The 14,068-nt window shown below is 44.7% G+C and overlaps 2 protein-coding genes across 3 annotated transcripts in view; one reads left to right on the plus strand and one right to left on the minus strand.

Moving 5' to 3' along the window:
• The window catches only part of SUB1 (SUB1 regulator of transcription), a 414,045-nt gene that overhangs the window by 170,937 nt on the left and 229,040 nt on the right, over positions 1–14,068 (plus strand). The gene's annotated exons all lie outside the window — the stretch shown is intronic.
• Positions 7,118–14,068, minus strand: part of GOLPH3 (golgi phosphoprotein 3) — a 41,592-nt gene continuing 34,641 nt past the window's right edge. For both annotated transcript variants that reach the window (XM_061615693.1, XM_061615704.1), the window contains one exon: positions 7,118–9,147. In XM_061615693.1, coding sequence (XP_061471677.1) covers positions 8,723–9,147 — 425 coding nt within the window. In that variant the 3' untranslated portion in view covers positions 7,118–8,722. The remainder of the gene's footprint in view (positions 9,148–14,068) is intronic.

The following is a 14,068-nucleotide window of genomic DNA, read 5'->3' on the forward strand; positions in this document are numbered from 1 at the left end:
ACCAAATTCCCCCGCAGCAGGAAGGGAAGAGATGTAATTTTTATTTTCACATGTTCCAGCAAAGCCTTTGACTGTGTAGATCATGAAAAACTATGGAATGCTTTAATAGAAATGGGGGTGCGACAGCATCTGATTGTCCTGATGCGCAACCTATACTCTGGACAAGAGAAACCGATTGGTTCCCAATCAGAAAGGGTGTGAGATAGGGGTGTATTTTATCACCCTATTTGTTTAATCTATTCGCAAAACATATAATATGGAAAGCGGGATTGGACCAAGATGAACGAGGTGTGAAAATTGGAGGGAGAAATATCAATAATTTCAGATATGCAGATGATACCACACTACTAGCAGAAACCAGTAATGATTTGAAACGAGTGCTGATGAAAGTTAAAGAGGAAAGCATAAAAGCAGCACTACGGCTGAACATCAAAAAGATTAAAGTAATGACAACAGAAGATTTATATAACTTTAAAGTTGACAATAAGGACATTGAACTTGTCAAGGATTATCAATACTTTGGCACAGTCATTAAGTGAAATGGAGACAACAGTCAAATCAGAAGGTGGCTATGACTGGCAAGGGCAGCTATGAGAGAACTAGAAAAGGTCCTCAAATGCAAAGATGTATCACTAAAGTCAGGATAATTCAGACCATAGTATTCCTGATCTCTATGTATGGATGTGAAAGTTGAACAGCAAAAAAAATGGACTAAAAAACCCTCATTTGAAGTGTGGTGTTGGAGGAGAACTTTGCACGTACCATGGACCGCGAAAAAGACAAATAATTGGGTGTTAGAACAAATTAAACCAGAACGGTCACTAGAAGCTAAAATGATGAAACTGAGGCTATCATACTTTGGACACATAATGAGAAGACAGGACTCACTAGAAAAGACAATCATCCCTACTCAGAAGGGAGTAGAAAAAGAGGAAAACCAAACAAGAGATGGATTGATTCCATAAAGGAAGCCACAGACCTGAACTTACAAGATCTGAACAGGGTGGTTCATTACAGATGCTATTGGAGGTCGCTGATTCATAGGGTCGGCATAAGTCATAATCGACTTGAAGGCACATAACAACAACAACATGTTCCAGTATCCGCAGAAACAAAATAAACTTTCTTCCATGCCAACTACAAAATCATACATTCTCAGTCAGCGGAGGAACAGATAGGAATGGGTTAACTCTCCTGGAGGTAGAGTCAGCACTATAACAAAAAAAGTTCAGCTGGTGGCCAGCTGGAGGGGAGGGATGTTCTCCAGTTTTTGACTCTGCCTTCAGAGAGCAACAGAGTCAGCCTATTCTTCCTGGGTCCCCATAACAGATTCAGGAACAGTTTAGCTATTTTCTCTGCTCTTCTCAGAGAGTTTATCATCAGCAGCTGCAGTCAAAGTGCACAGACGTCTGCCTCTCTTCTTTCAGTTCCTGCCCTCACTGAATAGCCAGATTTGAGGGGGGAAGAGAGGGATTGTTCTTTCTGAAGAGGTGGTGGAAGCACCTGGAAGCGGCAGATGCCGGGATCTGTCCCATGCCTCCCTCTGCTGTCCCTTATTGAATGCTCTTTCAGGGTCCCAAGGAGAGGGAAGCTTTCAGGAGCATTTTAAGGTCTTGGAGGAGCAGGGATTGGTCCTTTGCTATCCAAGGCTTTTTGTTGATTCAAAAACCGCCTGAGGCAAAGGGCCTCCACTAAGCGTGGTTGGCCTCCTTGCCGCATTGTTCTCAGGTAAAGCCGCTAAGCTTTCTTTTTCTAATTGGGGGGAGGGGGCAGCTCCCACCCTGGCCTTTTCCCCTCTTCAGCTGGGATTTTAACTATGCCTGGGGGAAGAGACAGTCCTTCTCGGGATGCAGAGGAAGATAAGTCCCTGAGTGGGGGGGAATCTACATCTCAATTAAGCAATCCATTAGTCATCCTCACCTCAGTGGCGGGAAGCATGCTAGACTCCCCACGTGAAATAGTTTCATTTTCTCAGCTACTCAGCTGGGGGGGAGGGGAAGATGCACATGTGGCTCCTGCAGGAAAAAAGCACGCCAAATCTCATCATCTAGATAAGCCCTCTACCTCTTTCACCTTGTTGGCCTGGCTTAACAAGGCCATGATGGAGGCAGGGGCTTCCTTAGCCAAGCGTTGGGCCTGTGCACCTAGGAAAAAAGGCTCCAAGCACTCTAGGGCACACTGCCATGATTTCTTCTCATTTTCCTTCTCCTCTTCCTTCTCCTCCTCCTCCTCCTCCTGGGAGGCCAGCCCAGGAGAAAGGGGGAAGGGTAAAAAAAGGGGCTCCTTACAGAAGCCTAAACCACACAAAGATAAACACAAAAGGTGCTCCAGCTCTGGGTTCCCATCTGACCGCCTTTCCCTCAGCCCAGGCTCCTGGGGGGGGGGGCGCTCCCCTGTCATCTGCTGCATCAGACTCAGAAAAGAAGGGGAACTCTCAGGGGAGGATTCCCTTATGCAATCCCCGGTGCATAAGAGGCTGCATTCTCCTGACTCCTATCCTATTTTGATTTCTAAGGCTATGGCCTGCCTTCAGTTAGACCCTCCTAAGGAAACTCCTCAGGAGCGGGAACTAGAGGAAGGGGAACAGGGATCTTCAGACATCTTCCCCAGGTCAGATGATCAGAAGGAGGTCATTCCCTTTCCAAAGTTCTTCAAGGACATTGTTAAGGAAGAATGGGATCATCCAGCCAAATCCAAAGCTCCACATGCTCTGTCCCAGAAGCTATATGCTCTTCCTGCCATGACCATGGCAAACCTTCAAGTCCCGGCCATTGACAAGCCTGTGTCTGCCCTTGGGGCCAAGTCAGCTATTCCCAAAGAAGGACCAGATACTCTTTCAGACCAAAGTGACAGGCACAGTGAGGCTATCTTAAAACGCACACACGAAGTACCTGCACTGGCCATGAGAGCTTCGGCAGCCAACTCCTTTCTGGCATGGGCTGCGGTAAAGTGGGCTAAAGCGCTAGTATCAGAAGTGCCTCCCAATGCCAGACATGTAAGGGAGAGGCTGCACAGATTGGCTAAAACAGCTGAATTTCTAGCAGATTCCTCCTTAGACAGCCTACAGTACTCAGCAAGAGCTATTGGATATGGAGTGGTAGTAAGACGCAATATATGGCTGAAACAGTGGGAAGTGGACCATCACTCCAAAGCCAGTCTTGCAGCTCTGCCCTACTCGGGTGGGCAGCTTTTTGACAAGTCTCTAGAGCGCCACCTGGTGGAGACCAAGATAAAAAGAAGGCTCTTCCTTCTGCTCCCAGGAAAGATGACAAATCCCATAAGGCTTCACATTCTTTTCGTTCCAAGGGCTATCCAACTACCTACAGGACTACACATCTGTTCCGGGGGTCCTGGAACTCTTCCTGGAATTCCTTCCGCCAGCGCACCCATTCCACACCCTCCAGTGGCGGGGGAGGCAACAAACATCGTCAAAATTCCAAGTCCAGTGTCAAGCAAAGCCATGCATGATGCCAGGACAGCCCAGGTGGGGGGCAGACTTCAATTTTTTGCACATGCCTGGGCGGCCTCCACCTCATACGAATGGATACTGAGCACCACCCAGTCTGGCTACTCCCTAGAGTTTGCCACCATCCAGCAGGACAGATGGAGGACAGTTCCTCCATCTCATCAGCTGGAGAACCTACAGAGAACCCTGGATGCCATTTCTCACATCCTCGAGATAGGTGCCATAGAACCCATGCCAGAGCATCAGCAGTCCTCAGGAATCTTCTCTGTGTTCTTTACAGTCCCCAAATGCAATGGCAATTACGTGCCATCTTGGATTTAAAATTCCTGAAGCGCTTTCTGCAGACAAAGAAGTTCAAGATGGAGATGCTCAGGTCTATTGCGGAAGCCATTCAACCTGGGGACTTCCTGGGATCTATAGATCTCACAGAGGTATAGCTGCATGTCCCCATTCTCCAGCAGCACAGACGCTTCCTCCGCTTTGCACACAGCCACCACCAGTTTCAATACAGGGCCATGCCCTTCGGCCTCGCCTCGGCCCTGCGGGTGTTCACCAAAATAATGGTAGCAGCAGTGGCAAACCTTCGCACTCAGGTAGTCCATGTATACCCTTACCTGGACGACCTTCTGGTGAGGGCCTCTTCAGCTAAAGTGGCGCAACGGGATCTCCAGACTACCATCCAGTGTCTGGAGAACCATGGCTTCATCATCAATAGGGACAAGAGCCATCTGATACCCACCCAGTGCCTTCAACATCTGGGAGTGGTCATCGACACAGCTCAAAGCAAGCTCTTCCTGTCCACCGACCGCACAGGCAAGCTCCTGCGCCAGCTGCACACGTGCCTGCAAGGCAGCCAGGCTCCTCTAATGGACTGGCTCAGCTGCAGGGCTCCATCATAGTGGCCATAGACTCAGTACCGTGGGCACACTTCTACTTAAGAGCCCTGCAGTGGCTGCTGCTTCCATATCAGGACCAGATCACCTTGTGCCAGAACTGGCTCATCACCCTCCTGAGGCATGTGTGGGAGTTCCTCTAGTGGTGGGGATGTTTACCTCATCTGGAGAAAGGCCTTTTCCTCAGAGCTCCAACAGTCTCAATAGTCACCACAGACGCAAGCCTATATGGCTGGAGAGTGACCTGTTGCTCCAGCATCGCACAGGGGAAGTGATCGGTGCAGGAGCGGTGCCAGTCAATCAACTGGTTGGAGCTCACAGCAATCTGACTAGCACTCCAGGAATTCCTACCTCTTATTTATCAGACTCGTGTGCTAGTACGCACCAGTCACAGCCAAATCACATGTCTGCAAGCAAGGGGGCACAAGATCAGGCCCTATTCAGAGGGAGACCAACCTGCTATTCCAATGGGCAGAAAGGCACCATGGCTTCCATTTCGGCCATACATGTACAGGGGATCCTGAACACACAAGCCGACTGGCCCTTCACCAAGACACATTCCTAGAGATCACTCGGAAGTGGGGGCTCCCGTGCATGGACCGGTTTGCCTTATCGGTGAATGCCCAACTGGACCAGTTCATGGCACAAGGCTGGGATCAACACGCCCAGGACATAGATGCCCTGTCAGCCCCCTGGCCTCGGGGACTCCTCTACGCCTTCCCGCCTCTACCTCTTCTGTCCAGGCTGCTGCGCAGAATCAGAGTTCTCCAGGCCCAGGTGATAGTGGTGGCTCCACACTGGCCACAGAGACTGTGGTTTTCCAACCTAGTGTACTTCAGCTCCAGTCCGCCATGGCGTCTTCCCTCCCGACCGGATCTCTTCTCACAAGGACCCATACTTCCCCAGACCCAGAGTGGCTCCAGCTTCACACTTGGAGGCTGAGCAGCAGTGGCTACGTGAAGAGGGGCTGTCTGAGAGGGCCGTTTCTACCATTCTGGCATCTCACAAACAATCCACCCTGAGAATTTATGACCTCACATGGAAGGCGTTCAACAGGTGGTGTAAACGGAAACAGCTACCTGTCGCGGGATGCCACATTCACACCATTCTCGACTTCCTGCAAGATGGTCTGGACCAGGGGCTAGCCCCCAACACGCTCAAGAGACAGGTGGGGGCCCTAGGCAGTGTGTTTCTGACTGTGGGGAGCCATTCCATTTCCTCTCACCCTTGAGTCAAACGTTTTCTCCGAGGGGCAACCCTGCTGTTACTTCCAGTGCAACACAGGTTTCCCTCCTGGGATCTTTCGTTAGAGCTCTCTCACAATATCCATTTGAACCAGCACGTTCAATACCAACCAAGGACCTCACCCTCAAGACAGTTTTTTGTGTGGCAATCACCTCAGTCAGGAGGGTGGGGGAACTGGGGCTCTCTACATCTGGGAGGAGCTGTAAGTATTTCACCCAGACAAGGTGGTTCTTTGCCCTGAACCCAGTTTTCTACCCAAGGTCAATTCCTCATTCCACAGGGGACATGACATTTCTCTACCCAACTTCTGCCTCAACCCAGTCCATTGCAGGGAGAAGAAGTGGCACAACTCGATGTCAGGCGGGCACTTCGGATCTACCTGGACCGTACAGAGCTGTTCAGGAGGTCTGAGGCCCTGTTCGACTTTTAAACAAGGGGCGCAGGGATTAAAGGCGTCCAGGTCCACCATCAGCTGCTGGGTGAGGGATTGCGTAGTTAAGACCTATCAGGCAAAAGGTAGAGCTCCCCCTCCAGGGATCACTGCACACTCAGAGGGGCTGCCACCACGGCAGCACTCCACAAGGATGCCCCGCTGGAAAATATCTGCAAAGCCACCACCTGGGCTCACCCATCCACCTTCATCAAGCACTACAAGGTGGATAAATTTGCTTCTGCCGAAGCTGCCTTCAGCAGAAGGGTTCTTCAGAGGGTGGTGGCCTAGGTTTGCTCCCACCCAAGGATGTAAGGGGGGTCACTGCTCAAGTACGTCCCATTTCTGTCTGCTCCACTCCTCCGCTGACCGAGAACAGAAAGTTGGACTTACCGTGAAGTGTCCTTCTGGTCAGCGGAGAGTGGAGCAGACAGCCCCACCCTGCAGCAAAACATAGGCTGTGGGGTGGAGAGGGCACCTCTCTGGAAACCCTCTGGCGACCACCGGTCACTCACCCTCTGGATAGAGTAGTAAGGGCTCCCTTCATCCCTTCCTGGCACTGTGTGCTGATTTGTTAACGTTTGTTATATCCTCTGTTCAAGTTTCAAGTTCATGTAGGTAGAGTGGCTGACTGCTCAGTACTCGGTTTTTTACAGCTGTGTCACAAACTGGAGAATGGGAGAAGGTTCCTCCCCTCCGGCTGGCCACCAGCTAAACTTTTTTTGTTATAGTGCTGATTCTGCCTCCAGGAGAGTTAACACATTCCTGTCTGCTCCACTCTCCGCTGACCAGAAGGACACTTCATGGTAAGTCCAACTTTCCATTTCCTTCTCATTGCTGTATCACAGAGGGCTCAGATAAATCTCAGATTATCAGAGCACAAACTTTTGCCTTCATCTCCTCCTTTTCTGGACTACTAGAAAAGCTGATCCAAGGAGACATGAGTATCACACTACTTACGGGCTTTTCCAGTAGCAAGAAAATAAGCCTTTGTGTATACTAATCAGAATTCACAGTTGCATCATGAATCATGGTGCTTTTTAGAATTAGGAACAGAAAATACAAAATTACATCCTTGCTCTGTTTCAGGCACTTTCAAGATCATAGTTTATTTACTGTAGGTAAAAAGCTAGTATACAGATTGGGTATCCCTTTAAATTTCAACTACAGTTAAACGCCATCTAGTATTTTCTGCTTTCAATGTTAACCAAAATTTTCTAGATACCTGCCCCACTATTAGTGTGTTCTGTTATTGGAAACAAAAAGAAAAAGAGGTCCGTCTTTAATTTGTTCAATGCATAATATTTACACTGTGAAACAGAGCTAGAACAAGCAATGGTAAAGAGGTAATAAACTTTAAAAAGCCAGTTTATATATTTTACAATAATGTGCTAATCAGCATAATTGTATATAAAAATTAAAACATAGTAGAGCTTCCTACTACAGAAGTCTTAATTGGTTGAACTGTAGTAATTACCTGCTAACAATTTACATGCAACACTTGTTAAAATTGACAACTGATTTTCTGAAGTGTTAAGTAGATTAATGGCATGAGACACAGTATTAACTTGTGTACAAACAGAAATTGAAAACAGCACCCAAGAATTGTACTCATCATAAGCCTCTTCCAAAAAAAAGAAGGGGAGTGGAAAAAAGAAACAATGATATAGAGTCTCATCATACAACAAATGTTATATAAAGGCAACGTATAGGCAGAGTGTACCTGGATGGCACAAACTCCAGAGACTCTAGAAAGGTCAGGCGTGCACACATACTAACACTTTATAGGAGGCCCATCATTTCACGAAGAGGCAGTGGCTGAAAGCAAATAATGGAAAGCCAGATGTACAACTAATTCAAATTTGGAAATTTACTAAAATGTGCTTGAGTGTTAATATACAATTCTATGTACAGACTACAATGGAATGTATCCCATCCCTTTGTGAAACAACCAGACCTTTCTATTCTAGCCTTAGGATTCCGTTATTTTTAAAACAAACAAAAAAGTCAACACAGGTTTGCATGAACAGCGAAATACACAGGGTGGCTGAACTATTTATTGAGCCAATCGGGGAATATTCTTAGTTTTCAAACCGTATGAACATTGCCAAATAAATGTCTAGGAAGAAAGAGTACAATCTACCAGGTATTGCTGTGGCACCAATCTGCACTCCATTTCAGTAGGATTCTGTGTGGGAAATAAGCTTCTATGATTTAATGGCACCTGTTAAACCACACTCCAAAAGATTCACTCTGTTGATTTCAAGATGCCTTCGTGATTTTAGCCCAGGAAATACTGCTGCACATTGCTGAGGCGGATCGCATAGCTGAATCATCTGGAAACCAGGTGCTTCTCTCTCTCCTGGAAAGTGCTTTCTGCATGAAAACGTTCAGTGGAAGGGGTGGGGGTACAATAAAATTCCCGATAAACTAACTTAGATCTGATATGAAACAGAATGCCAATGTGGCAGTCAAGCATGTTTAAGAATAGGAAGCTCTCTTGAACCAACTGAATTCTGTAGACACACACACGAAACAGAACACACTACCTACCATTCCCATGAACAAGAGCTGATTTTCATCATATGATGAGAGGTACAGGGTGACAGAAAACAAGAATCATCAATAGAAGATAAAGTGATTTACATGAAATGGGAAAAAAAGAACACTTGAGCAGTCTGATTGCAGTTATTTTGTGAAGGCTGCTACTACAGCCCACAGGACCTCATTTGTGTTGGCCTTCATACATTCGACTTCAGGATCTAAATCCAGGAGCTGCCGCACCCTCTTTGTGGCTAGATCATACTGCTCATCCAAAAGGGGGGCAAAAGCGTTCTCAAGGACATCTGATGCATGGGCTAAGTAAATGAGAGCCAGCAAACGCTTGTCCATACGGTGAGGGTCGTTCACCCATCTGTCAAGAACAGCTTCTTGAACTTTCTTGATGAGGCGCTGCTTAATGTTGTTGTTGGTGAGAGGGTGTGTGGTCATGTCAAAGAGGAGAAAGTTCTGTTTCTCCGTAGTCAAAACCCCCTTTTCCACTAGGTTTTTGGCTAATCGTTCACGGACATTTCGTAACTGGTAGTGCAATTTTAATGGATTCCACGTCTCACCTGAAAAAAGGCAAACAAAAAAAGTCCCCTAAATATTTAGCTGGTACTTTGTTAGCATCAGCAAATGAGACAAAACAGAGGCATTAACACAGCAATATCAGGCAAAGATCTAGCATTCATTGTCATGTCTGGTATAAACTGCTATTACCAGGTTGAAAACCACTTAGTGGTTCTGTTACAATCAAATGGTATATAAATTTTGACAAAATAAATAAATAAATAAAATAGAAGGAAGGCTTCATCTAATGACCAACTACACAAATACGATTCTCAAAGCAAGTGATACTCAGGTTGTGTTCCAAGCTTGTAAATTAGCATAACGTGGAGAGACTTCCTATGCTTCTCCCCAGAAATATCCCAGTATCTCCCTCAGAAATCTCTCAGTGGATGAACTGCAATTTTTTACATCTTAGGTTGAGCAGTTTAAGAAGTCTGTCACCTTTTCTAATGTCAAGGAACACTTTCTGCGCAAGGCAGCCAGTTTGTATGAAGTATGCTTACTATACAGTGTTCCTGCTGAGACAAAGTATAGTAACCATCTACAAAGAAAGAATCAAGCTACTATTTGTAACATTCACCAAAAACCAAATAAACTTTTTAGTAAACTTGCAGTCTTTCCCAACCTTTGAGTCCCCAAATGTTGCTGTACAGTTCCCATATTTCCTGACCATTGGCCATGCTGATGGGAGTTATAGTTCAGCAACATCTGGGGGCCTAAAGATTGGAAAAGGATGTAGCAAAGTTTAGAGAAGGATGGGAGGGATACTTGCCAGTTTAACAAAACTCATAATCCAAATCCTAATGTCAAAATAAGTGCCTCCTCTCATTCCATGTACTTTTTAGCTTCTGGGAAAAAATTGATCTCTGTCTTATGTTGAGGACTATAGACAGGACCTGCGTTTCAATTAAATGTTAAATTTATTCTATGCATATTTCATTTCCATTGTGGGATACAACCTACACATGCTAAAAAATACACCATGGAGAAATTCACCCAACTAATGAAAATGTCTAGCCAAATTATTGTCTCATTAATAAAAAGTATTTCTAAAATTCCCAGAAATACACAGTATGCTGTAAGAGAAGGCACAGGACATGCCTTGGTTCAAAAGCTTACCCTCTTAAGGTCTTGTGAAAGAACCTAAGCAACAAAGGAAACAAATCTTTGTTCCATCAAAAATACAGTGAACTTTTAATTGGATTGTTTTTAATCCATTTGACTTTCTTCAGTAGCTTGGCGGCACCTTGTGACCAAACCTCCTAACTACAAGGAACTCTGAACAAGCAATTCAGACAACTGTTCTACTGTGTTCAGAAATTCTAGCTCTCAGGGGATTTCTGTGCATATTCTGCAGGACTCACCTTCGTACGCTATCAAAAAGCAGTGGTGCATAACATCAACATATTTTGTCAAATATACTACTTTGTTTTAAGACTGAATGTTTAGCCAACATGTTAGCAGTACCACCCCCCTATGTGGTTTGAGGAAGGGGATGGCATATGAGAGGGCCTTCTCCCTGATGGCCCCCAGACTATGGAAACCCCTTCTGAGGTGCTCCTGTTGCCAGTGTTGTATGTTTTTTGTCAGCACTAAGACATAACACTTTGCCCAGGCTTTTGGGGATGTCTCTCTCTCTCTCTGCAAAAGCATCACACTGTTGTGATCAAAGGCTGTTATTGCTTATTTCAAGTACTAGCCCCACCATGAGGTGAAAATCTGCAACTGATGCTAGCTCAAGAAGGTCAAACTGTGTCAGACAAGAGATGAAATCAACTGAAAATACTGCTGGTTTTCTCTGATCAGCTCAGCCCAATCCCAACATACTCCATGTGCTAGGAAGGAACAACATGCAACTGCAGGAGATTCTAAGATGTTGTTCCTACTGATGTAGTAAATTTTTGCCTTGTCTACATTTCTTCAGACTGCAGGTGTGAATTCACATGATTAAATGCTCTGATTCCAATATATAAATAAATTATTCCCAACAAAAACCTAACCTGTCAGGGAGAAGACTGGGCTAGAATCCTTCTCCCCAGTGTGCTAAGTTTCTGTAGAGAGGGAATTGGGGGGAGGGGGAGGAGCAATCAATGATGTGATCCCCTAATTTCTGTCTAAAGGCCAAAATATATTATTTCAGAAAGAATGAGGGTACTATTTCCATTTGCAGAAATGCTTAGTATTATGGTTTTGGTGTTAGTCACACAGAAAGGAATGCAAATATGGAAATACGGTGCAGAAATTTGAAACACAGGCATTGCACCTTTTAAAATTAAAAACAAAACACATCCACAGAGAAAAGTTTGGCAATGTGTAGCCTCTAGTGGTGCACATTAGAAGCACCAGGGAACTGTTAATGGTTTCCAATAATCAGGGGTTGGAGCTTGAGTGCCTTCTATAATTCCCTGCTTCTCTTGCCTTTTCCAAGCTGTTTACCTGGCCCATCAATTCACATACAAATATCAGTGCCTGACCTTCCTTTCTGGCTCTCTTGTATTTACATCTCCAAAAATCTTAATTTTGGAACCAAAAGTACACAAAGTACATAAACAATCATATGTATATGTAGGGCTTTTCCCCAAGTGCTTATAAGCATTCTCTTACTGATCATGACTAGCCTATTTTGTGAGTATTATCTACAACTGTAATTACCCCATTTAAAGCTGGCAGGGATGAGAAGACAGGACACACATTATTACTATATTATTAATGAATCACCTTCAATATATATATCTTAAGGTGATACACAAAATATAATAAAGACAACTAAATGTGGTTTTAAAAAAGTACAAAAATAACTTCTCAACAACAGTTCATAGCTAAATTCAGATTTCAACAAAGAGTCAGAGACATTCTGTGCTCTGCTCACCTCTCCGAATGACTAGGCAATGCCAGCTGCACTGCTAACATTGCTTAACATGAGAAATGAACTCCAAGAACAGTTGGAAACAATGAACACTGCCGCTGCCAGGCAAACTCCCAAGTTTCTCTCATTTTCATTTGTCTCTCTGCCTTTCCTCTCCACTACTACACAGCCAAGGCAAGAGGGAACACAGGAATATGTCACTTAACTCATTTACTAGGGAATAAGTCCCAGTGCATTCACTGGGACTAACTTGACTACATGAGCATGACTAGTAATAATCAAGTTGCACATGTAGGGTATTCAATGAAGATGGAGGAATGTTAGAACACAAAATATGAACAGCAGGAAATAAGAGTGAAGGATACACATGCACTGATGCAAACATAGAAAAAGAGCAATTCTCAGAGTCATCCGATTTAACTGTGTATTAACACTGACCAGAATTTTCCCCCACTGCTGAGTCTGAACTGTGATCCTGTACACAACAGGACAACAGATTAATTCTACTCCAGAGACAGAAACACTTCAGTATTTCATCCAGAATAGAATCCAAGACTTACTACTCATTTAACAGCAAAGACAACAAAGCCTTGCTTTTCAAGAGATATTGAAACCCAGTTAGAAAAATTGTAAAAATGGAAACCCCTTCCTTCTCCATGAAGGTTTCTGTGAATATTAAAACATTTGCTAAATAAGCTAGGAAAAAAATAGTCATTTTGTTGAATTCCACTATGGCATCCCAGCATTTGAATGGAAGTATTATCTCATCATCCCCTTCTGTCTCTTTCCTCCGTTCCCTCAAACTTGGAAATAATGGGCATCCAATTCACTGTCTCAACAGTTAGCATGGATAAAGTAGAGATACTGAAAATGGCAGAGTTCCGGGTTATCAATATGGTAAAAGATCAGAAAGTACAAGTGGGATTATCATAGGATCACCTCCATCAATGAGGAGATAACACTGACGTGGATCAAATGAGGAAGAGCACAGCTACTTGCAATTCGCTGCTCTGGCACCAGGGCCTTCCTCACGGGCAGATCCATCTACACAGAGTAGGCCTCCACCCCTTTCCTCTCAGAGCCCGTCGTTCCATCTTTCCTGTGGGCAGACCCACCCATGCCAAGCAGGCTTCTACTTCTTTCCTCTCTTTTCTTTCCAAGCCTGTCATTTGCAACGACCTACAACAGCCGGAACATCGACCGCTTCATCTCCGTGATCAAGTTGAAGTACTGCTTACCGTGGACATTGTCTATGCTGGCAAAAAGTTGGACTGCTCCTGCTCTTTTTCCTGTATTAGGATTGGCAGATGCAGTACCAGCAGGACACCTTAGTGGTATTATGTTTTGATGTCAACATATTGATGTAAGAACTAGTAGTCACTGTCTAATTATTAGGAATTTATTAGGAAAGTGTGATTTGGTATTGCATTTTCACTGGAAGTTGTAATTGTTGCTTTTTAATAAAGTTATTACCTTGTTATTTAATTTTTGTAAATTGTATTGTTTTTATTGATACGTATTTCTATATATGTGTTTATTTTTTGTAAGTCGCCTTGAGGGCCTTTGGGCCAAAAGGCGGGATAGATAAAAACTATAACAACAACAACAACAGCAAGTAAACAATATTATGAGCAAGTCATTGCAAGTTCCGCAAAATGTGACAAAAAAACCCACTATAATGTATGTTGCTTGGTACGTGTATCACTGTGGGAAGTGTCAACCACTTCCAGCTACCAACACTGCCACCCAGGGCTGTGGAGTCAGTACGCCAAACCTTCAACTCCGACTCCTCTATTTTTCTACTGTCCGACTCCAACTCCACCCAAAATCGCTTCCGACTCCACAGCCCTGGAAAGGGCTGTAAGTGTCTTTTTAAATTGGAAGCTCTTGTAGGAGCATTTTTATCGCTGCCTGAATATGCGCTGATCTTCGCATCACAGCATTTGTCTTCAACTGGGTCCTGTGTCATACACTGACACACAAAATGTTTTCCATCTTGAGTTATGGTGAAATGCTCAACTATAGCTGACTTCATGGGAAGCTTCTTTGATATTTCG

The sequence above is a fragment of the Rhineura floridana genome, chromosome 1 (assembly GCF_030035675.1).
Source record: "Rhineura floridana isolate rRhiFlo1 chromosome 1, rRhiFlo1.hap2, whole genome shotgun sequence".
Lineage (NCBI taxonomy): Eukaryota > Metazoa > Chordata > Lepidosauria > Squamata > Rhineuridae > Rhineura > Rhineura floridana.